The sequence below is a fragment of the Rhineura floridana genome, chromosome 8 (assembly GCF_030035675.1).
Source record: "Rhineura floridana isolate rRhiFlo1 chromosome 8, rRhiFlo1.hap2, whole genome shotgun sequence".
In the NCBI taxonomy this organism is placed as follows: Eukaryota; Metazoa; Chordata; class Lepidosauria; order Squamata; family Rhineuridae; genus Rhineura; species Rhineura floridana.
Window position 1 is genome coordinate 73,068,807 of NC_084487.1, and position 22,929 is coordinate 73,091,735.

At 37.3% G+C, this 22,929-nt stretch overlaps 1 protein-coding gene across 8 annotated transcripts in view; it reads right to left on the bottom strand.

Annotated features, from left to right (window-relative positions):
* Nucleotides 1–282: 282 nt before the first annotated feature.
* CPSF6 (cleavage and polyadenylation specific factor 6) overlaps nt 283–22,929 on the bottom strand; it is a 38,826-nt gene continuing 16,179 nt past the window's right edge. Inside the window, exons 8-12 of one of the 8 annotated variants that reach the window (XR_009764448.1) lie at nt 21,755–21,870; nt 20,373–20,526; nt 19,330–19,522; nt 16,537–16,584; nt 286–4,068 (exon numbers count right to left, since the gene is read on the bottom strand). Coding sequence is in view for 5 of the 8 variants with exons in the window: in XM_061639777.1 (XP_061495761.1) it covers nt 19,333–19,522; nt 20,373–20,526; nt 21,755–21,870 (460 nt within the window). In the remaining 3 variants the exon portion in view is untranslated. Of the gene's footprint in view, nt 4,103–13,913; nt 14,462–16,369; nt 16,389–16,536; nt 16,585–19,329; nt 19,523–20,372; nt 20,527–21,754; nt 21,871–22,929 lie in introns of those variants that run through there. The other 7 variants (XR_009764450.1, XR_009764449.1, XM_061639777.1 and 4 more) reach the window with 7 other exon arrangements.

The following is a 22,929-nucleotide window of genomic DNA, read 5'->3' on the forward strand; positions in this document are numbered from 1 at the left end:
TGCTGTTGCTGCTGCTGCTCTTAACTCAGAATGAGAAGAGGGCTTTTCATGAAGCAAAAAGCAGCAAGGCTGCAAGGAAAGGCTGCTTTCCCCCTTCCTTCTGGCAGCCAGCCTGCCTGCCTTTTTTGGCTCCTGCTTCACTGCTACCTCCTTTCAAAAATTATTATATGCAAGGCTGCCCAGATCTCACCTTTGGCCCAAACGGAGCCTAGGAGCTATGAGGTAGCGCAGGACTTGCTCGCCCCCCATCTCTGAGGCTAAGTGTGCGTGCCAGCATCCCCCCTTTGTAACACCTACACTCTGCCCCCCCCCCAATATCTCTCTCCAAGATGCTGCAGCAGTTGAGGGCTTTCTCCATGCCCAAATGCATGCACGCCTGCCTGCAGATGCTTACAGGAGGGGCAGATGTGTTTGTGTATGTGCTGATCTGCCTTCTACTCCCCTCATTCCCCAAGTGCATGCTACTCAAGTCATCAGTTCTGATGATCACCCCAAGGCCTGAAAGAACTAACCCCCTTCCTCAATCTATCCATCTTTTTGTCTTCACAATCTAGCATTCCTACGTTGCTATCACACTGCTGCTTCATTATTATTAAAAAGCTCAGCAGGTTGACTGAGGCTGGGGTCCACATGTTGCAGCTGAAATCTATTTATATATTTAATTTGCATTTCTATCCCACCTTTCCTCCAAGTTGCTTAAGGTGGTGCACATTGTTCCCCCCCTTTCCATTTTATCCTTACACCAACCCTGTGAGATAGGTCAGGCTGAGAGACTGTGTCTGGCCCAAGGTCACCCAGTGGGCTTCATAGCTGAGTGGGGATTTGAACCTGGATCTTAGTCCAACACTGTAACCCCACTGGTGTAGGGAGACAGGACTGTACATCTTCAGATTGTGGGGGGAGGGAGAGGCATACCAATTTGATTGGAACTTTGCATTAAGAAAAGAAAGCAACTGCAAGGAGCTTTTAATGGAAAGGGATATTTGGAGATGTGATTTTGCCACACACCATTTTTTCAATTAACAGAGACTAAAATTACAATTGGGGGGGAGGGACAAAATTTTGAGGTTACAAAGGGGTCCCATTCTCATAAAGGTTGGGAACCACTGGACTAGGGCATCAGTCAGATATTTTAGGTAACCACTTCATCTTAAAAAAAAAGATAACCATTCGATGCTATCAATTTTATCTACAAAAGGCTATCTGGCAAATATTAAGTACCTCTTGCTGTTTATTTACATTTTTTCCAAGATAAACAGATTAAATACAGTCACCAAAGCCCACTTTGGTAGCAACCAACACCACACCCAGATTTTGTGTACTATTTGGTCGCTATTTACAGTAATAACTCCTGGAGTAAGCATTGTCTACGAATGTGGAGATAAATGTACTATTTCTTGCTAAAGGTTATCACAAGTGAAATGCCTAAACATCTTTGGACTTCTTTAAAAATATTACTGAGAAAATTGAAGAGAGTTTTTAACTGAGAATAGTAAGTTTTACTCACATGACAACTATTATGACTTTTTACTACCACACAAGTTAGAAATGTTCAGCCTATACGTATCAAAAAGTTATCAAAAATCATTCATGATTTGATTTTGGGCAGATCCATTGCCAGCAATGGAAGTAACTATAGAAGAAAATGTAAGACAATATATACCCAACACTATAATCCAGGGTTCAGTGGTAAAATTTAAGAGAAAGCTAACTTATGTTTTAAAATCATTTTCATTTTGGTTACTGAATATTTGAAATTACTACTCAAATACCTTTATCCATTTGCACACCTAACTTACCTGCTATTCTTTCAGCTTGAACAATTTCCAGTACAATTTAATCCAGACTTTCACTTCAGCCCAGATCCCAGCTAATTAAAAGCAATACTACATTGGACTTCTTAGGGTTGCAAGAACCACCTCAGCATGGACATGCAATTCCAAGGTATTGCAGCAACATCCTATTTCCTAATTATCTGGAGACATTCACAGATTGTACTCCACCATTCACCTCTGCAAAAAGGAAACCCCAATGCTTACATGATTAGTTTTTCCAGCAAAATGATATTTTTCTTCTATTCCCTTCAACTTCGGACTCACCCCTTCTCTGTATAATCAAGCCAGAGGCTAAAATGAATTATTGTCAGATAAACAACTGTGTAAAGCATTGTGTGATCAAAATATTCTCAAAGGAAGTCCAAAATTTCATATAAGAAATATGGTAAATCAGAAAATCCAATTAACAAAGTAGAAATGGACCATGAGAACTTTTAGTGTACAAAATGGCTAGTCATTAAAACTCTCCCCCAGTCTATTAAAACACCCTCCAGCTCCAGTTAAACACAGTTCAAACAATATTGACCAGAAAAGGTTAAATCAACCTGATTTGGCCTGAGCTATGCAGAGACAAACTAATTCTTTAGTTGTATTGGATATAGCCTTCTGAGACAATAATTTGAGTGCTTCCATGTTTAGCAAGAAACAAACTGATCACTTGATCATATGCATGCCATTAAGGTCTGAATGATACATTATGCCCTTGTTACACAGTTATTTTGTATGAACACTTAAATAAGGGTGAATATTACAAACATGTTTGTAAACACATCTATTATACAAGTACACTGGTTAGGAAGTTGGGATTTATCATGGTTCTGTCAAGTCTATGATGGCAAACTCAGGTTTGATATTAAAATGTGTTCAGTGGTATTTCATATCCAATTAATCTTTTATCGCAAGTAATTTTACTTAATATTACCAGTCATAATGCTTCAAATAGATAAGCTTTTTTTTTTTTTTTACTAAGTAAAGGGTTTCTATAAAATCCAAATCCAAGGGATTATTTGATCAACAAACTTTTAAAACTGTAATAGTTTTGAAATTAGAAACTAGGCTGGAACAAAGTAAATTTGGGTGGGGATTTCAAAGCAAAACAGTCAACTATCAAGCAATGTATTTATTATGTGTAAAATCTACTTTAGTTTATGGTGCATTAGATCTCCATGTATTTGTTAAGGCAAATTATTACTATATTAGTTTATCCTTAGGGTGTGTATGCATTCTCTTTTTACGAGCAGCCAATTTTTGTTGCTTAAAAAAGCCTATTTGAAATTTGGTATTCTTTAAAAAGGGGAAACATTTTCTTCAGTCACTTAAACTAGCATAAATCTATGTGCAGAACGACTGGCGTGCTAAAAGCAGGACATAACATTAGCATCAAAAAACCCAGAAACCATTGCAGCATTATTTAAAAGTGGCTAATTATTTTTCCAACTGTATGTTTTAACAAAGTTTTTAGTGTCGCATATTGCAACAAACAATCTTCAGTATACCATAATTTGACTTCATATTCTCAAAAGAAGTTCAGTCTATTTGGATTATTACAGAATGTTAATCTACAGTTTTTACAGCTTTTGCGCACCTTTCAGCAAATTCACAAGCCATCTATGAAAAAAAGCTACAAATTAAAATAAGATGTAACCATTATTCTAGTATCAACATCAAGTGTTGGACAACTGCTAATCATTCACCAGATACAAGAAGTTGATGCATATGCAAAAAAATATGCAGGGTTTTGTTAGACATTGTTATAACACCATTAAATATTGCTGAACACAAGACGCTCCCTGAGGTGTAAACATCAAATAACTTGGAACAGCATTACACATCAGCCCCATTAAACAGTTTATTACAACACTACATCTATCGTAATCAAATTGGTGCTCTTTACAGACATTATCATTTGAACATTTAAACAAGAACCAACTACTATAAAAACAAGCATTTACTTGACTTTTTTCAATTGCTTGCACATATTGTCAAATGTATATAACCAGTAATAAAGTTGCAAAAAGCTATACGTTTTAAATCACACAGGTTCCTTCAAATAAAACAGCTAAGCAACATAAAAAGGTAAGAGAGCTACTGGTTACCATGTATGCAGATTTGCCTTATTCAGATCTATTCCTGTTCATTTATCCATGAATCTGTTCGATCACAAGAAGCAAACTGCTGGATAAGCCTCTTTCCGCGAAGTTTCTTGTCTGGTGAGGCGTTCCTCTTCCTTCAGCTGTAATGTGTCAAAATTTGTGATGTAGATTTTGCTAGGTCCCATAGCAAACAAAAAAATGTTGGTTTAACTATACATACACAAATCGTGCATCAATTTCAGCATTATGGAAATTTAACACAAGAATGTGGAGACATCTTCTACTTGCTTGAAAATAATCTTAACTTCAGTTTTCAAGAAAGTAATTTAAGGATTTACAGCAATGGCAAAAAAATATAATTTAATCATTGGCTGCACTCAGATATCATGCTAAATCATAGTTCAGTATGATGTGAATGGGCCTAGGTGAGCCTCAGACTTGCATTCTCTGCTGAGAGTAATGGTTTAGAAGTGTTGCTTCCACTTTTACTTAACCACAGTTTTGCAATTTTGCCCTAACAGACAATGTTAACTGCAATGGTTTCACAAAGACTTGTTTCAAACAAACAGTTAATCACAACAGTTAATCATAGTTTGTCAACCTGGATAAAATGGGAAACTGTGTTAGGCAAAAGTGGAAGCTTTCAAATTCTCCGTCCTGACCATGCCGGGGGGGGGGGGAGTGCATGAGCCTGAGACTTGCCTAGATTTGTTCACACTAAAGTATGGTTTATTGTGACATCCAATGATAGCTATAAAAAACTATAGAAAACACGCTAGTAAAGTGGAACATTTCCTCAGCTCAAAAATGAAAAAGCACATAAAGGATAATGCAGTAGCCAGATTTGTTTATTACATCAATTTCAGCCACCAATTTGTAAAATTATAAATCAAGCTGTATGACAGCTAAATGCCACAAAAAATGTATGCCAGAACTTTATTTCACAGATAAATTCTAAACAATATGTTACAATGACCTGACCTTTTATCAGTGCTGAAAGTTGAATAACTAGCAGAAACCAGAGATTTCAGCAAGAATTGATTCATATGAACTGATATAAATGTGAAAAAATGAGGGGATATGGCTCTGTTCAGTGAATGGCTGGAAGTCAGATAACCAGCTTCCATTTGGTTAGAATCTCCATGAGATTAGGGCTTATATATACCATTTTAAAACTTTGAGCTGCAGACCTCATGCTGTGTCAATACATATTCCCCTCAGCTTCAAATGGAACTTGCCACATTACATGGGATGAAAGGGGGGAGCTGGTATGCAGGAACCCAAGTTCAAAGCCATCTCCAATACATAGAAGTAGTTTAAAATTCTTTGGATCCTGGCCAATGAGATTTAGACTTTTCAATACTGACATTACTGCTGTATATACTATCACCATTTCCCTCATATGAAGTATGGATAGTATACCTGCATCTTTGATCACCCATGTCAAAGAAAACTAGTCCAATCAGGATTCCCAGTTGTGTGTGTGCGAGCACACACACACACTTAAAGATGCGGGTAAGTCATTCATACTGGGAAACAAAGTTGTACCTACAGCATTCATGCCTGTAGAGCCTTATTTCTAAGTAATATACGTAACAGCACAATCCCAAAGGTACAGTTAATCTACTGAGGAAGGGGAAAGGATTACCTATAAAAAGTCATCAAGTTGAATAACTATAGCTATCTATGTAAAAACCACATTACTTGGATAACTTTAAACATACATATTCCAATCCTGACCTTAGCTGGAAGCTAGCTCCACTAGTTCAAATAGTGCTTACATCCAAGTAAGGGTGCTTAGGTGTGCAGTCTTAAACATTAATGCTAAGCACTCTTCCTCAATAGTAAGCAATGCTGAACACGATTGAACATACTTCCAAAAAGTGAATTTACGATGATGTAAAACTTTCAATAACTACAAGCAGTAAGTTTTTTTCAGTGGCTCACATCAATTTCCAAAGCTTTTAAATTAGCTTAAAATCAAATTTGCAAAGAAGCACATTGGTGTCATTTCAAATGCAGACATATATTTCAGAACATACAGCAGTATGCAGCTGTCATGAGGTGACTCGTATCACTAACACTCTTTAGATTAAAAAACAAATTAATGATAGTAATGAGAACTTCAGATGTTTTTGTCTTCCCACACACAACTTTTAATAATGTCTAGGCTATAGAAGTTATCAATATGCAGGATTAGGAGGCAATTTCATTAATTTCTCTAGCATTCAATAATGACTAGGTATTCTGCCTTTTGATATAAGCAAAGTGCTTTTAAAACTGACTTTCGTACCAAGGTGCATCCAATTGCGTTTCAGTAGCTGCCAACTGAAAAACAAGTTGTTAGTGCACCTGTAGAATGTCTCAGTGTCAGAGAAATGAAATGACAGCTGCAAGACTGCATAATAAGATTTTCCACTCTTGCAACACAGTATTCCACTGGCATCAAGTATATTTACCACTTCTAAAGGAATATGGAACAGGAAAAAAGGATTTCATCATAGGAGCCATAATATACTATGTGTCTATAGCAGTTTTCATCTGAGACAGTAAATACATTTTTAAATGACTGTCAATACAACAAATTTAAGACTTCATTATTTGGAAAACAACCCAGGGCTTATCAGGATTGACACACATTCTGTTCTTTAAAATTTTAACATATATAGATCAGTGAAGACTTACTGAATTCCAGTGCAATAATCTACAAAAGCTACACCCGAATGAAATGGGATAGTACAAATATCAGGCTGCAAACACAAATGTTTCATAAATTGAGGTATTTTTGCAGTGATTTAGACCAGTAGGTATACAAAAATATTGCTATTGAGTGAAGTTGTCCATATTTCCTATTAATATAAGACTGTTCCAAGCACTTCAGAATTTTAATAAGACTTTGGTGTAAGGTCCTTCTCCTTTCTTCACAAAATCCTATCTGCTTTATAAAATCCAATTAGAAACTTGAATTATTAAACTTTTTCTATAGATGTTTTTACTGGATGAATGGACTCACAGAGTAGCTTTTTCTCTGCAGCAAAATGCAGATACAAGTGATAAAATAAGTTACATTTTCAGTAGTTCAAAGGAATGTGCAATTAACTTCACTGAACAGCAAAACCCTAGCAGCTCATTTGAGTACCCAGTCAATTCTTACTACTAAACCACTTCAGTGAATATATAAAAATAAACTTGGTTTAGGAACTGGGATTAAGATCACGTGCTTCTCCTCGCCCCTCCCAGCGAATTCCTTTTCTTACATCAATTCTCTCCCCAATGTACACTAGGTTAGCAACGATACCTTGTAACACAAACCTGGGTAAATGGATCCTCCTGGTGCTCCTAAATTCATTTGAGAACTATGATTAAACTACGTTGTCAAAAGTGAGTTGAAGAGTGCCCCCTGCACTGGCAATAATCTAAGTTTCTAGTTCCAAAAACAAATAGGGAGGGGGAATTTATGCAAGGTGGAGGAGGACACATGCAATCTTATGGCCCCCACACAATCCCTAAGCCTAGTTTATTTTTATTATCTGCTGGAGTGTGAGCTTCCTCTTTACCTTATTCCCTAAATTCAAAGTCTGTAACTGTAAATTGAACTTCATACAACCTTTTCTCAAATGAGACTAACATCCACATTATAACCTTCAAACACAAGAATTTAGAAGAGTTATATCCAGTGGAAGCCCACTGGTGCAACAGGACTTTCCATTTCCTAGTCTCCTCCTGCCCTCCCCAAATCTGCTCTGGAGGATCCCCCAACTTTCCAGAGGTGGTTCTGAGGGTGCTTGAGTGGCTGGAGGGACAAGAGAGGAAGAAATCTGTTGCATGCCTGGAAGTCCACTGCACCAGTGGCACTGCAGCACTGGATACAGCCCTTATTACATTGCTGCAACAACTTGAAATTGCAAATCAATCTTCTGTGACCCTTTATGTTTGCTGTCGTGGCTACTCAGACTTCAGTTCATTTTTTTTAAATATATAGGCACAGGCTATTTTTTGAACACCTAACCTTTCATATTTTGGCATCTCCTGCAACTATTGTGCTTAACATGTATATCTGGACCATTCAATGGTGTTTGGGAGGGGGTGCATCCAATCAATTACCCAGCTGCATAAACTTTCATAAAACCATCTCGTTACTCAATTTACTTACTAGACACAATAAAAACTATCAATTTAGCGTTGTGTGTTACAAATAAAGTGTGTTAAACTGTCTAATAAATTTGGATCACAGTTCTGAAGTTACTCATATTTCCATTTACTCTAAGAGGAGTTATGCAAATTTGTAGCATTACAATACATATAGTCAGAAATTCACGTTATTTCAACCCTTGATAGTGATAACCCATTCCATGCATAAAAATAGTCTCATTAGGGTTTACTATAAAAGCCATTTTGTTCCTTTGGTAAATATCACAATTTAGTTATATTTGACTTTAATTAAGTTATGTTCACACGGAGGCATGATAAAGACTAATAGAACTCAGGCTATAGCAAATAAAATGGACAATACAGGAGTTTCTTTTTTTAAAAAAAACCAATTAGTTCTCAAACCACAGTAAGCAAGAAATTCAGTCCAGTTCATTGCCTGGATAAGATCTTCCAACCACTTCATACCCTGCCACCACAAAAATTAATTCAGTTCAACCGCAAAAGGTTGAGGCTGTTTGGCACAGTTTGTTGGATATCATCTGAATAATGCAAACTGTACTCACAACTAATGATTATGAGAAACAGAGGCAACAAGGAAACTGGATTTTCATAAAGTCCATAACACAAATTTAACAGCAAAATTATTTAACACACTTAGGATTGACTATGCCAATGTATCTATTAATTTCACAATGTATTTATTTCACAAAATAACACTACAAGCTTGCAAAATATTGTATCTGCATAATGAAGCATTCCCTATGCAAAAATAATGCAACAACTATGAGCCTGAAAGAGCTCCAGTGCAAACAATACCATAAATTAAATGTTACAGCAAAAATGTCATTGAAGCATATGGCCTCCTACAATTAGAATTTCAAATACAAATAGCAACATGCCTTTTAGAATAAATGTTATTCTCAGAAAAGTGCTACCCAGCAAAGATTTTTAAAACCAATGAAAAAAGTTTAGGATTATACTAGATAGAGACAGACATAGCCCTTGCTATTTGTCAGTTTGCAAATGAACCTTCCTAACAATTTCATTTTCAGAATGAGCAGTGCATCTTTAAAGAGGGGTAGCACTATTGACTAATCCAGCAGTAAGGTCCATCTGTCTATATAAAAGTAGGTGTTTAGTACAATGTCCAATCAATTTTAAAAAGTAGTATTTACTAGTATCATGAACAAAAAGAAAAGTACCTGTAATTACGTTCCAAATAACATAGTCTCATTCATCCAATATACAACATACAATTGCCCTGTTCCCATACCTTGATGTGTATAGAGTTTATGAACAGTAGAGAGTGGGTGTGGAGCAGTGTGACTTTACTGCTTGATTTTGAGAGGTTGGGATCTCACAGATTGTGGCTATGGGCTTAGATTTCATTTATGTATATGTCCAATGCGTTGATTGGAAGGTGGGATTAGGAAAGGCAATCATTTTCATAAACTATACATATTCTCAATACACAGTACGGAGAGTGAACAGAGTATTCAATCAGTTTCCTCTCATGTAGTAACAGTATTTTTTCAGCTACAGTATTCTTTCTACACATATAAGTCAGCTTATGAACACACTGTAAAAAACAAACAGCCACACTTTAAATTTTATACGAATTGGCCTCTTGGTTTAACAACTCTTACAATTGAAGGGTTTTGCTTATGGTGGTTTGAGAACAGAATACAGATAAACATTAAGTCAAAAAAGGGGCTCTCACTCTACATACAAGTCAATCAATATCAGGGTACTTCATTCTTTTTTAATTCTGTACCAATCAAGTTTGACTTTAAAAACTTAAAGAAAACAATAAATAACCAAGTAACAACATGTAGATTTAAACTTTTAAAAATTGACAGATTAGCTAATTGCATTTCTTAAAATTCACATAAGGATCAGTGCCTAAGATCAATTATTATTCCTACATAGAAGAGCACTTTAGGATGAAGCATGAAATCAGTATGTACCTCATCACGCGTGATGATTTACAATATTCATGTATGAAGCAGTCCGAGTCTTATTATTGTTCTATTGCTACACATTCAACTTTTGCTACCAACCTTTGCCCTAAATATGGCCCAATACAAACATGTTCATGATCTGCTAGTGGTTTGCCTATAAGTTGCTGGAATTTCTAGCAGAACAGTACAAGAAAATAGGTACATCTAAAAATATTCACAATTTTCTTGTACTTTAAATTGACACTGTACACAAGATAGAACAAAAAAAAAAGATACAGAATTTCATGAACACGTTCAAAGTAACCCAGTAGCTAGAAGTATATTGTCAATTCACAATAAATAATTGATAATGTATAAGCATATTAAAACCATGTGAGAACCCACTTTGGGATCATTCAGGGTACCATTCAATAACCACCAAACAAGAAAGGTGGAAAGGTACATTTGATCTCAGAGAAACTACACAGATTTAGCTCTTATCTAGGAATGTACTAAGTGTGGGTGACAATGACTTGAATCCAAAAGATTGTGGCAAAAAAACTAACACAGCTGTTCCTTGAACTCTTGTATAGCCCAATAAGACTGATCAAAATACCTGACTCTTCCACTGTAGATAAATTTTACAGTGAATTGTTAAAAATATACAGTAATTAATCGTACTTGGATTATGTGCAAGACATGCGCAAGTAATGGAAGTGGTGAAACCTGATTCCCCACATCCCTCAAGGTTCCCCTGCCAGTCATGGGACATCACTGAATGGGATACTCTGGTGCGAGCAGCTAAGTGAGAAAGGAGGAGCCTAGCAATTTGGGCATACACAACCTCCAGAAGTAGGAGCTCCCACTTAAGAGTGTTGCAGCCACCTGATTTTTGGAACCCCTCCTCTTCCTTGGTTCCAGCCAGAGCTTGGAAAAGTTACTTTTTTAAACTACAACTCCCATCAGCCCCAGCCAGCATGGCCACTGGATTGGGCTGATGGGAGTTGTAGTTCAAAAAAGTAACTTTTCCAAACTCTGGTTCCAGCCTCCCATACCAGAACTCACCCACCAGGGGTGGGTGAGAGCTTCCACCAGCTACATTACACGGGCATTTCTCTGGATCCAACCCTTCATAAACTCCACCTTCATATCATGCACTAATTCACCGAGTAACTGAGACAAAAGCTGTGTTATACTACTGCTGGAAGCACAATATATCTACTTACTTTTTTAGTTACAAGGGGACACAACCAGTATTTGTTACAATTATTTCTTAAAAGTCTAAAGCTTTGTCTAGCACACACAACAAAATCCAGTTTAAAAGGGGCATAGATGTATATATATCAAGTTATGGCTTTTAGATTCTCACCTTTTCCCTCCAATAATGTTATGGGAGTATACTCTTAGGATAACATATTGGAATTTTAGATGAACACACAAATTTGATTAGAGAGTTGCATCTGTCACAGAAGTAGTGACAAACAAACCTGATAATCTAAACTGTGTATGTCAAGAATATTTAGGTGGCTGTTATATGATTGCCTCAGAATATGACTTTGTTTCCTTCTCCTCCTCTATATAAATTCTTGCACCACATTACAACACAGATTGTACATGTACAATAAGTACATGAAATTTAAAGCTTTGTCCAAAATAAATATCTATGAGATAAACATAGGTTTTACTTTACAGAAACCAAAGACAATTTAAAGCACAGATTGTTTTTTTACAGTGATGTGATTAAAACACAACACTCCATTTATATCATATCTTCTTTCAGCAGACATTTAGTATCCTATTCAATTTCACATCATGGGCAAGTATCGCATATTTGTTATGAGACAAAATTAATTTATATCCATGTGTGCAGTACAGGATTACACAAACTTGAAATGTAGCTATTCTAAAACAAACACCAACACCACTTTAAGGTTACAAATGTACCATTTTTTTTCAATCCCCCCTCCCACTCTGGTATTCATGCAAATGAAGTCATAAGTATGGTGAAACTAAAATTTGGGACATCATATTTTATGCCTAGAAACTAAGTAAAGCTTGGATTGACTATAGAGAAATTGTATAATTGAAAGGTTTATCTAAAATAGTAAATTCAGTTTCATGCTGGTGATGAAACTCCAAGGACACAAAATATAATAACATTACTACAAAAAGTTCAGTTCAAATTGAATAGGTAAATATCAACAGCTAACTCTTCAATCTCGTTAGGTCAAAGTGCTTTAATGAAATTTAAGATAAAATATTTTGGGCTGGAATGTAAAACTTATTCAAAACTATTATATTTTTCCTCTCATCTGATACATAGGCCAGGATCCAAAGGTGTATTTTACATAAGCTAATGGGATAGGCAAACCAGTGGGATTTTTGCCCTTTTTTCCATTTAAAAACACACCACTCGTACCATAAAAAGGGCTTGCCATGTCACATGGGAGGATGCTGTACAAGAAAAAAGTTCAAACCCCACATGGGAATGCACCATTAGGTTTTTTCTTTGGATCTTAGTCCTAGGCTTTCAAAGAAAGGCATTATATACAAAACCAGAATTTCATCCAAGATCTTTTAAACTGAATTTGCAACTGTATAACCTGCATTAAGAACCACAATTCCAAGATAAATTCAGAGTTGTCGCCTTCTGGCAACCACTGTTAATGAGATCAGGAAATCCTGGTTTAACAGCCACATGCAAGGAGGTTTGCATCTGAACATCAGTAGGTTTAATGCATATTGTGGGCAAATGAAAATAGGGTTCTGATCTGTAAAAGCTCCTGCTATAATAAATGTTCATACTTAAGTTGCCACAAGATTTCACTGTTTTTCTGCTATGGATTAATACGGCCGTCTCTCTGAAATTGTGGGGCATGTATCCTAGAAGTGGCAAGGGTTTTTTTTATCTCTCTGAATTTTTAGATCATGTGTCTGCACATTTATGAGGCAAGCCTAGAAGGCTGGAGCACCTCCATCGTGAAATCAGCAGGAAAATCATAATGTTTAATTGCTTTTACTTTCACATTTATTGAATTTATATCTCACCCTTCCTTCAAAAGGAGCCCTATGTCTGAAAGTCAGAGTAAGGAGCTATCCAAACTTTCAGAAATTGAGCTTGTAATATACAACTTTGAGTACTGAACCTTTATGATGAGCCACCCAGTAATCTGCCAACCACTGCTCCAACAAACCCTCTCTCAGCATTCTTATGGTTGCTGTGCTCTTACATCAGCACACTCCCAGATACCCACAACTCTTCCAACTGCTCTCAGCTGCCCACTCAATAATGTACTCTACCTTAAACTACTTAAAATCTCCCCAGGCTGGATCTTCTCTTGCTCTTGAATTGAGGGGCAACAGAAAGATTGTGAGAGAATGGAAGATCCAATGGAAGATCCAATGGGACAGCTAGAAAATCACTAGATTGTTCCATTCCCCAGAGTGAACAACCATAGCTTATGTACCTGATTAATACTGGGTTAACAAACAAGATAAAGAGAGAAGCCCTGATTCTTGCATTTTAAAATCACTTCAAACTTAAGTTAGTCCCTTCCCCATTAAAAGAAACCTGAAGCTGAAGAGGCTTTGCTGAGTAGGTGTTCAATTTGAGGCTTGTTTATATATTCTGAATTTTTCCATTGAATTTTGAATTATGTCAAGCACATATATTTGAGGTGTAACAGCAAATGAAAATGCAACCATAGAAAAGCCATCTTCAATGTTGTTTTTTCATGATTTTCATTTCATTTATGGTAGAAGTATCTTGTTGCAATTGTTTATTTTCCATAACAGCATTCTGCCCGAAACAGTCACTGAAATAAAATTCTGAAAGCATACATAACTATTCCTTAATCTTAAACTAGTGTAGTTTAATTATTTGAAACAGAAACAGCATTACCTGATTTACAACAATTTACACTTTGGGGGACATTAGCCAGAGTTCTCTGTGGAGTATGTCTGAATCCTAAAAGCCATTTGTTTACTGGCCATTTTTGGCAATATACAGTGAATACTCTTATGTCTTCCTCCCATAGTTACAGACCCTATGTTACTTTAGACAGAAGAATGTCTTATATGGGAATCCACATGGCACGTACGTTTCTTAGAAAAAACAAATACATTAACAGAAAGCTTCTTTCTTGAACTTTAACCATCCTATCAAGACAAGTATCAAGCCGTACGTGCACAAGACTGGCAGGCTTCCCTACTGACATATAGCAATTCTAGAATTGCTACATTAGGAAAACTGCAGTACTGCAAATGTTACATGTTTCTGGGGAAAAGAGACTGATGTTTGAAAAAGACATTAAAAACAGAATGATGTAAGGATACTAAATGAAGAATGGGGCTCACTGAGAAGTCAGTTACCAGGATAGGAAAGTGATTTAAAGGAGCATAATTCATCTTTCTAGATACCATGATAAATTTGCAAGGATCCCTGGAAAAGAAACCAACCAGAATATCAGCATACAGTTGAAATTAAATATTAGTATTTAGATCTGCAATAAAGTACTATCTAACCAGAAAAGCCAAATATGTTTTCCATATAGGTGGCAGCAGTGTGTGGTAAGGAATGGTGTTTATTTAATGTTGAGGGTGCTTTGCAAAATAAGATTCATCATACCTTTCATATGATGACATGTACAGTGGTACCAGGTACTTAACCAAGCTGGGTTACGTATCACGTCCCAGGTTCAAGTCCAATACTTTATTAATTTCATCACTATACAGTGGCACACTGGACAGATATGATTAGAGGATGGGAATTTATATATCACTGAAATAAAGAGTACCTACTAAGGAAATTTTATGTTGATAGGTGTTTGCAGCTGTTGAATAAACCAGTCACTTTAATAATTATTTTTATTGTTCTTAATTGCTTTTTATTTTTGTACACCGCCCTGGTAGAAATATAAAAATAAACAATCTGGCAGCAAATGTAAACAACAACTGTTATAAACTTAAAACTATTGCATATTTCTCTAGTTAGGGACTTCTGGTAATTCTACACTGACCAGAAGTGGTATGTTCACAGAAATTACTAAGGGGATGAAAGCAAACATCCCTTAACTCATAAGTAAGGAAGAGGAGGAAATGCCTACAGGAAGTAGAAAGTACATTAAACAGATATAACCACCATCATAAGGGAATGATAGTGATCCTCTAAAAGGAGCAGGAAAAAAACAAGGGTTTCAAGTTACTATCTTTCCAGTAAGTTGCAACATGATCAATGTGATCAAAGATCCCTTGACACTGAAAAATTAGAGAGGATACTCCAAGTAAAGTGAAATTACCATTAATCTTTGTAAACAAAGTGTTAGGCTCAAACTAGATGTGACACTGAATTGCATGCTTCTTTCTCTCATCTAAAAAAAAACTATCACCCAAAAGCAGCCTCTGGAGTTTACAAGTTTTATCAGAAGGCCACCATATATTTTCTCGGGGGGGGGGGGTGATGTTGAATTGAAAAGCAACCACTGGAAAAAACAGCTGTCAGCTGCTCCCAAGCCTCAAAACCCTGCAGCCTCCAGAAACCTTTTTGGTTTTAAAAAAAGTTGGGGATAAGAAACAAAAGACTGCATGACATGGCAAGTGGAAGTCTTAGATTTCTCATTTGTCCAACAAGTTTCAGGGGATTTTCTAGTGGTGTGCCGAACCCTGTTTGATTTTTTTCCCCAAAGATCTTCAGTTCCTGCAAAAGAGATTTTTTTTTCTGCCTCCATCACAGGCAGTATGACAACTTCACACACACACAAACCTGATGGGGGGCAGAGGGTTGTGCTTACCTTAGAAACTCTACAAGGCAGCCAAGGGCAATGTTACACGATCTTTTCAGGAAATTCTAACAAGATGGAAGTGTCCCACACTGCTGAGCACACATGGGGTTTTTCTAAAACGTTTCAAGAAAGTAAGAGCTCTCGTAGAGCTCCTAAGGTAAGCACAACCTCTCCTGTCCCCTCCATTGAAATTTCTTTTATTTTAAAAAAAGTTCTAACTCTCCTATCATGTCCCGCTTGCCTTTTTTCTTGCTGAGGGAACAGAATGTTCTATGTCCCTGTGAAACCCCTGCACATTTTTCTCCATATATTGCTGTACGTAAATGATTTAAGATTACAATAAAATATAAAACTTGCCAACTTAAAGTGTTTTCTATCCACATCCCATTTCATTATATGCTTCCATCTTTATATTACCTTGCATTTTATTATTGTACTCAATCATTTTATATTTTATCATAATTTTAAATGATTTATGTACAATGATATATTGAGTGAAATTTACATTTTTATGGTCCTGACTTTTACATTGTGTTTCAGTGCTGAGTAGTCTAGAACTATTTCCTTTTCAAAATTCTGGCTGTGTCCCTGCAAGACAAAGTTTACAAAGAACCAATGCAGCTCTTTCCCAATGTAAGACTGAAAATTCTGGTTTTAAGAGAAGGAACAAATAATCATAATCCAGAGCAAAGTAGCAGCTGGAATATGCCAACATAAAGCAACACCATAAACGTACCTGTGCCACAGCATGTCAGAGAGGAAAGCTCTCAGGACAGCGAGCTGTCTAAAGAAAAGAATGACTGAGTTATAACTGCATAGAGATTAGATTTGTGTTGATAACCAACCTCATTACCCTTCAGGTAGTGAAAAAAAATACATACAGTGCCTTGCAAAAGTATTCAGACCCCTGACCAATGCTCTCATATTACTGAATTACAAATGGTACATTGTAATTTTGTTCTGTATGATAGTTTATTTTGAAACACTGAAACTCAATATCAATTATTGTAAGGTGACATTAGTTTTATGTTGGGAAATGTTTGTAAGAAACAAACTGCAACATGTTGCTTGCATAAGTATTCAACCCACGTGCTGTGGAAGCTCCAAGTTTACACAGATGAAAGAAATTGCCCTGTCAAGGACACAGTTACCTTACCATTAACCTCTACCTATAAACCATTAAAGTTGCTGTCACATTGTCAGGATAAAAACCCCACTGTTGAAGGATCATTGATCAGGCTGTGGATCGGAAGGAAAATGAAAACCAAAGAGCATTCTACAGAAGTGAGAGAAAATGTAATACAAATGCGTAATTAGGAAAAGGGTACAAAATAATATCCAAGTGTTTGGATATCCCAGTGAGGACAGTTGGATCAATCATCAGGAAGAGCTGCATCACACCCTTTAGGCACTGCCAAGAAAAGGCTGTCCCTCAAAACTCAGTGCTCAATCAAGAAGGGAGACTTGTGAGAGAAGCCACAGAGAGGCCAACAATCACTTGGAAGGAGCTATAGAGTTCAGTGGCTGGAAGTGGAGCAATGGTGCACCAGTCAACCTTATCAAGAGCTCTGTATAACATTGGCCTGTATGGGAGAGTGGCAAGAAAGAAGCCGTTACTCAACAAATACCATCTGAAAGTACATCTGGAGTTGCCAGAAAGCATGAGAGTGCCCCAGCTGCGATGTGGGGAAAGGTTTTGGGGTCAGATGAGACCAAGACAGAGACTTTTGGACAAAACTCAAAGCGCTATGTGTGGCGCAAACCTAACACTGCCCATGCCTCAAGACACACCATCCCCACAGTAAAGTATGGTAGTGGAAGCATCATGCTGTGGGGATGCTTCTCATCAGCAGGGACTGGGCATCTTGTTAAAACAAAGGAAGAATGGATGGAGCAAAATACAGGAAAATACTGCAAGAGAACCTGCTTCAGTCCAAAAACTGAAGCTTGGGAATAAATTCACTTTTCAGCAGAACAATGATCCCAAGTACAAGGCCAAAGCAACATTGGAGTGGCTCAAGAACAAAAAGGTGAATGTCCTACAGTGACCCAAAGTCCTGATCTCAATCCCATTGAGAATCTGTGGCGCTCTTTGAAAATTGCAGTCCTCAAGTGATGTCCAACTAACCTGAACAAACTGGAGCAAATCTGCCAAGAAGAATGGGCCAAAATCCCTCCAACACTGTGTGCAAAGCTGGTACATACCTACCTCAAAAGACGTAAAGCTGTTATTGCAGCGAAATGTGGCTCTACCAAATATTAATGTTTGGGGGTTGAATACTCATGCAAGCAACATGTTTTGTTTTTTTATGTTTCTTACAAACATTTCCCAACACAAAACCAATATCACCTTACAATAATTGATTTTGAGTTTCAGTGTTTCAAAATAAACTATCATACAGAACGAAATTACAATGTACCATTTGTAGTTCAGTAATATGAGAGCACTGGCTAGGGGTCTGAGTACTTTTGCAAGGCACTGTATATATTAGGTTAAATCCAGAGGTGCCCTTCTATGTGTAGTACTGTTGTAGAAGCTCTGGGTCCCTGCACAGGGTGAGGCGAGGGAGCAGGCCCGATCCTCCCGAGTGCATACCCAACGGCTCGCTAGTTCCAATCCTCACCCAGGAGTCATTAGGCTGAACCAAATGATTCTTCAGGGCACGGCTAGGGAGGGATTTGAGGAAGAACCTTCACCTTCTAGTCTACTCCTATGCCATAACAGAAAGCACAGCCCACAGCTTTGGCACTGCTGTGGACCACTTCCTCATCTCTTAACAAATAGCCTGTTAATTCATACTTCCTCCATGCCTGAAATCAATGCCCTTCACTAAGACAAGGCTTTCATACATACTCCCAAGAACTGTGCCTTTAAATCACTTCATTTGCTACTGGTATCAGTGCCCAATGAATAAGAACAAGATAGCCATGGGAACACTCACTCATCTTGCACAAGACCCTTAGAATTGCAACTCATTCCACATGATGTTCAGACACACTTCAAACAGAGAAGTCAAATAACCCATGATTATGTGTGACTCTGTTCCAAATAATGCAGCACCTCATAGGACTGGATAAGAGACTCCTCTGTCAGTGTCATGTCACAAATTGTGGCACTGTAATAGTAGCAGTAACTGGCTCCAGATGCTGGTGCCATCAAGAACCTCCCAGTAGCAGCTTTGGCATACTGTTACTTTGCAAAGATATCTGTAGCAAGACCCTCTTGCTAAATGGTACTCCAACACCTGAAGGAAAGTTCATGTAATTGTGTGTTGCTATATTTAAAAAGGACCATGCTGCCATTAAAACAGCAATATATCACAAGCACACTTCACACACCGGAACATATTCATGCAGTTAGTAAGAGGAGTGGGGACAGAGACAGAGGAAATTGGAGAAACAAGTTATGAATACTTACCTGAATCTACCTCATCATGAGAAAGGTGTTCAACACAGCATACCACTATATATTTATTCTATAAAACTATTTGCAGTCTAAAAATCCTTATCAAAAGATGCATATGCCCACCTTTTAACGATGGCGATACTCTCGTTCTCTATCGCGCTCTCTGTCACGGTCTCGATCACGATCACGATGTCGCTCACGTTCACGGCTTCTTTCCCGGTAATAATCATCATGACGATCTCTGCTACGAGATTTGTGGCGCCGACTTTTCTCTCTTGACCTGCTGTGATCTCTCTCTCTTGATCGCTCACGTCTTCTAAAAGGAATTACTTCATTAATTCTTCAAATTACAACAATCTGCAGCAATAAGCCCAACATTCTATGTTTAATTCAATGGCTAAGGAGAATCCTGTCTCAATACAAGGAAATGGATAAGATGAACTCTGGGTCTTTTCTAGTCCTACAATTCTAAGACATAAAAGAAACAATTCCTTGCTATTTTAGCTGAAAGGAATAATCAAATAATCATTCCGGTGGCTGCTAATGTTTTAATTGACAAATTTTATATGTTATCTCATTACTTATGCTTTATGTCTTTTTAATCTGGAAACTGCCTTGGGAGCCCTATTTAGGGTCAAAAGGCAGGGTAGAAGTGTTATTTAAAAACAGTTTAGCACGGGTGTTCAGAACCGAAATGGATTCCTCTCAAGAGTGTAGCCAATGTTCCAAAAAATGGAACTGTCATGCATTTCCTATTCATCTGTCAGTGCAATGTCACATGTTGACAATGAAACTGACAAACTATTGTCATTTGAGCCCCTTGCTAAAATTCAGTGTAACTCAGAATGGCTTTTTCAGCAGTTTAATTAGGCTTTCAGATACTGTAAGGTTGTTACACCACACTTTCATTTGATATAAATTAAAACTAGCCTTCATTTTCCTAACCAAGAAATTAAGCTTTAAAAAAGTTAGAGAGGAAGACAAAAGCTACACCAAGTTCATTATTATGGGACGATATCCAAGCCATTCTCAGAATATACCCATGGAAATCAACAGACTTACATCCATAGTATGACTACCATTAGATTTCATCCACTAATATATTTCTCCACCCATATCAGGAATGTTATTCAAACCGTTTCCCCATTCTTATACAAAAGGTTTACCTTGACCCAGAACCATAAGACTTTGACTCAATTCCATGGAGGCAATCTTGCAGAGAGCTAATAAGTACTTTGCAACGATCATCAGCAGATACTTTGGACTGTTTAATTAATGAAATTGCAGTCACCAAGGTTTCTATAGCACTTCCATACTCCGCTGAAAAGTGATAAAACAATGTGGATGAACTGATAAATGGTTTCTTAACATCAAAACACCAACCCATTCTTCAGTTTTCTTCAACTGTTCAAACCTGGACTGTTCACATATTACATTAACCCATAGTTTAAAAGTGTGAACAATGCATGGTTTAATGTGAGTAACATGCTAGCACATGCTGTACAAAAGTTTCCATGGCACTCCTCCCCACTCCCCCTGCTGTCATGTCACAGACAAAACAAACCATGAGCAGTGATCAAGGTTTGTCTTTGGCTTACTATTCATGGTTTGTTTGAGTGAAACAAACCACAAGCCCAGATTCAGGCAACACAACAAGCCAGGCTCTGGCTTGTTTCATTTGCAGTGTGGAGGCAGGAATATTGACATGGAAACTTTTGCGCAGCATGCTGCTCATTCACATTAAACGACAGTTTGCTTCAAACTATGGTTTAATGTGATGTGTGAACTGAAGCACTGGAGAGGCTAACATGACTTAGCAGTTCCCCATGCAGAAAGTGTATGTCTACATTAGAAAAATTAGATATAAGGGAGAAAGGTACTTGCTGTAGCATTCTCCCTGATATATTACTTTCCTCTGTGCAAGATTTTTTAAGGGGTGGGGAGCATTTCATTATGCAAGCCCCATCATCTGCAGTATGAAGTGGTATAAACCACAAATCTGTTTTGTTTGTAGGAACTAGGCAGGCCTTGGTTATTAGATTTATATCCTATCTTTCCAATTCCAATAATAATATGTATTTGTATAGAGAGGCAACAGTCAATAAAAAACAAAAATACAACACAGATAAAAACAGCCAAGTTAGCAAAAATATTTTTAAGCAACAGATAGTCAATAGCTTGTTGAAAGAGTAGCCTTCAGTTGATGGCAGAACACTGGGACGCAGAAGTTCACCAGGGAGTTCATTTTCTGGGTGTCACAACAGAAATGGACCTCTAACGTTTCCATGACATTTATATTTCAAAAGGTAGAGACACACAGAAGAACCACACCAGATGATCTTAGTGGATAGGCTATGTATATAAAGAAGCCAATCCTAACTGGAAATTATATACAGTTTTAAAGTTCATAACCAACAATGCACTGTGTTCAGGTATGTTATGGTATACTGACAAAGCCTTCAGAAAGTCATTCCTTCAATATTATTCTTCCTAGCACTAGCTTTTTTTGTTACACGTTACAGATAATCACTGAAGAAAATGTACTGACCAGCACTTGCATCTGATACAGCTCTTGAAATGGCACTGCTAGAGATAGCCCTATTTCTATTCATGATTTCTTCAAATTCTGCTTCACTTAAAGGCGTCCTTGCAGCATCTATTTCTCTGCAAACACACACAAGTTCAAAATGTTTACATTCACCTAGTTAGGGCAGTACAACTGCTTTAACAGTTCTAGTATGCAATCTTAAGCAAAACAACAAGAGGAAGCTTTTTTTTAACCAAGACATTTACAATGCAAAACCTGCAGACTAGAGAGAAAAAAGTACACTATCACAGCAGCAACAACTCTGTAATTAGTGTTGAAACTTCAGTCAGACAATCTACTTATGCTCTGATTTTCCATCTTCAGAAAGCTTCAACAGATAATTACAAATCTGTCAAGCGTATATAAACTGAGGCAGAGAGAACTGTAGCCTGCTCTGCTCAAGTCAGCGAGTCTACAAAAGAGTTTTGTCCTCAACATATACTCTAATACCTACTCGTTATAATGAACATAATGAATAAATTTTGCCAAGCATTAAGAATGCTCTATGTTCTGTAAAAATATTCACGCTTTTAACACAAGCATAAAAATGTGCCAGTTACTAGGTATTTAATCAACCAGTTAATGACAGAAATATATTAAACTTCTGTTAATGCCTCCTTGAATTCTGTGATATCTACCAGTCTCTGCTTTAAACAGGAGATCTGGAGTTTGACAATAAAATAAACAGGGCCTTTTCCCTTTCTATAAGCACCTCTACTATGCCTCAAGATATACCACCCAACTTCCTCCTCCTGTTTCCTTGTGGCACACACTAATCTAGACAATGTTATATAATTTGCCTGAGGCTAGAAAGGAATTCATGCCTAAGGATGTGATTTTAGTCTATGTGGATGGTATCCAATTGGTGTCCCTGTGCTGATGAAATGCATCTGTTGGGAATGGGAAGAAAGTTAATTTTTCAGCAAGTTTTCAATCCCCCAAATCCCTGGAGCAGATTGTTGGGTGGCTAGGGAGGGAAGGGAAGGAAAATTGCAAAAAATAATCTTCCCTCCCATTGAGCTGATGGATGCCTTTCATCAGCAGAGGGACACCAACTGGATATCACACTATGTTCTTCATATTCCTTCCAGCACTATAAAAATATATGACTTTACTTGCTTTTGAGAAATATTTCT